Here is a 1,615-nt window from a genome sequence, read left to right on the forward strand (position 1 = left end):
GGTTGCCTGCCCACCAGGTAGAAGGGGGCCAAAAAAAACATACATAAATGGACGGTGGGAGTCATATTTGGCTCGGCAGCCCCGGTATATAAAATTATTTTGTACTATCATTTTAATTAACGTAACAAATAGTCGTGTGATAGTCGCGCAACGGATCCAAAAAAGAATCAAAAGAAATTCCTTTGACTAGGAAAAACAGGCCATATAGAAATGATAGACAAAGACTATGGAAGAAGAAGTAGATATCAATATCAGGTAATGCTTATTTGTGAGCGCAATAAATTCAACATTCCTCCTCCTCTCTGCATACAGTAAGCAACAGTTATATTCAATTTGCCAAAAGTCAAGTACCAAGAAATGGAAGAAATTTTCATGAATGTTGTATGTTCACATTGTCAAAAAAACTTTGACCCTGTTCAGAAATAATCAAGTCCCAATTTTCATGACGTAGTTTTAATCTCACTGTGAAAATTATAAATCAGTTTGGGACGTTGGTTTTAATTTGGCAGACAGACGGATAATTTCCTTTTAGATAGGTCGGTTAATCATTTTTGATAAATCATTGTTATATGGTATTTTTGACTAGAAGACATTTGATGCCATGTCATGTCATTTACCCACTTCTTCTTCTTCTTCTTCTTCAATATCTAATCATCTAATCTATCTATATCTTCATTAATTCCTGTCTATGATATAAAGTCCAAACCAACACCATGTGGAGCACCCAACAAAAATAAAGTCCTCATTTCATCATCACCATCATCATACCTCTCTAAAGCCTACCTCCATAATACAAGAGAGAGACAGGTACAGGGGGAAATTAGCTTTAGCTTACAGGGCATGGAAGGATTACAACGATCTGCAACTTCATTCAGAAGACAGGGTTCATCAGGATTAGTATGGGAAGATAGATTCATTTCAGGTGAATTAAACAAGAAAGGCGAACCAGCTAATCAAGAAGGAGGAGATGATAATAAAAAACAAAAACAAGAAGAAGGTGTTGAATTCAGAGAATTAAGATCGAGTAAAAGCGTTGGATCAATTGGAGGTAGAAGATTGATGCAACGAAGCCGATCAAACAAAGAAGATAGAACGAGAAGCAGTACGACAGGGAAAGTTTCATCGCCTGTGTTAGACCCACCTTCACCTAAATTATCTGGTTGTGGATTTTGTGCTGGTTTTGGCGGTGGTGGTGGTAAAAAACCATTTGGTGCTGCCGGAGGTGGTGGTGCTAATCAACGATCTAATAAAAAGGGTAAGCGTAAAACATAAAGAACAATTTTACGAAATCATGATTCATCTTGATTGATTGAAGAACTAAGTTAATTGTGATCATCATCTTCATCGTTGTCGATTCTTATTTATTTTAAAGTTCTTCATCAACACAGAGATAAATATATTTATGTATGTATAATTTTATATTAGGGTTTTGTTCGTTTCAATCTTCATTTTCAGTCTTCATTGTTTTAGATTTTCTTTGAGAGATTGAGGAGAATTGTAGTAGTTTTTGTTGGATAAATTTGTATTTTATTTTTATGGTCTGTGTTGGCACAATTTTTGAGGAGGATTTTGTTGTTTGTACAAATTTAGAATTTTCTCAGAGTTTTCAGATTCC

General features: G+C 35.1%; 1 protein-coding gene across 1 annotated transcript; it reads left to right on the forward strand.

Moving 5' to 3' along the window:
• Nucleotides 1–570: 570 nt before the first annotated feature.
• LOC113355717 (uncharacterized protein At1g15400-like) lies at nt 571–1,615 on the forward strand. The gene has a single exon (XM_026598647.1). The coding sequence runs from the start codon at nt 841–843 to the stop codon at nt 1,270–1,272; it is 432 nt and encodes a 143-aa protein (XP_026454432.1). The 5' UTR covers nt 571–840; the 3' UTR covers nt 1,273–1,615.

Source organism: Papaver somniferum, chromosome 3, assembly GCF_003573695.1.
Source record: "Papaver somniferum cultivar HN1 chromosome 3, ASM357369v1, whole genome shotgun sequence".
NCBI classification, from domain to species: Eukaryota; Viridiplantae; Streptophyta; class Magnoliopsida; order Ranunculales; family Papaveraceae; genus Papaver; species Papaver somniferum.

Bases quoted from the DNA above. Each gene is read 5' to 3' on its own strand.
- LOC113355717 (XM_026598647.1), top strand. From the start codon at position 841: ATGGAAGGATTACAACGATCTGCAACTTCATTCAGAAGACAGGGTTCA.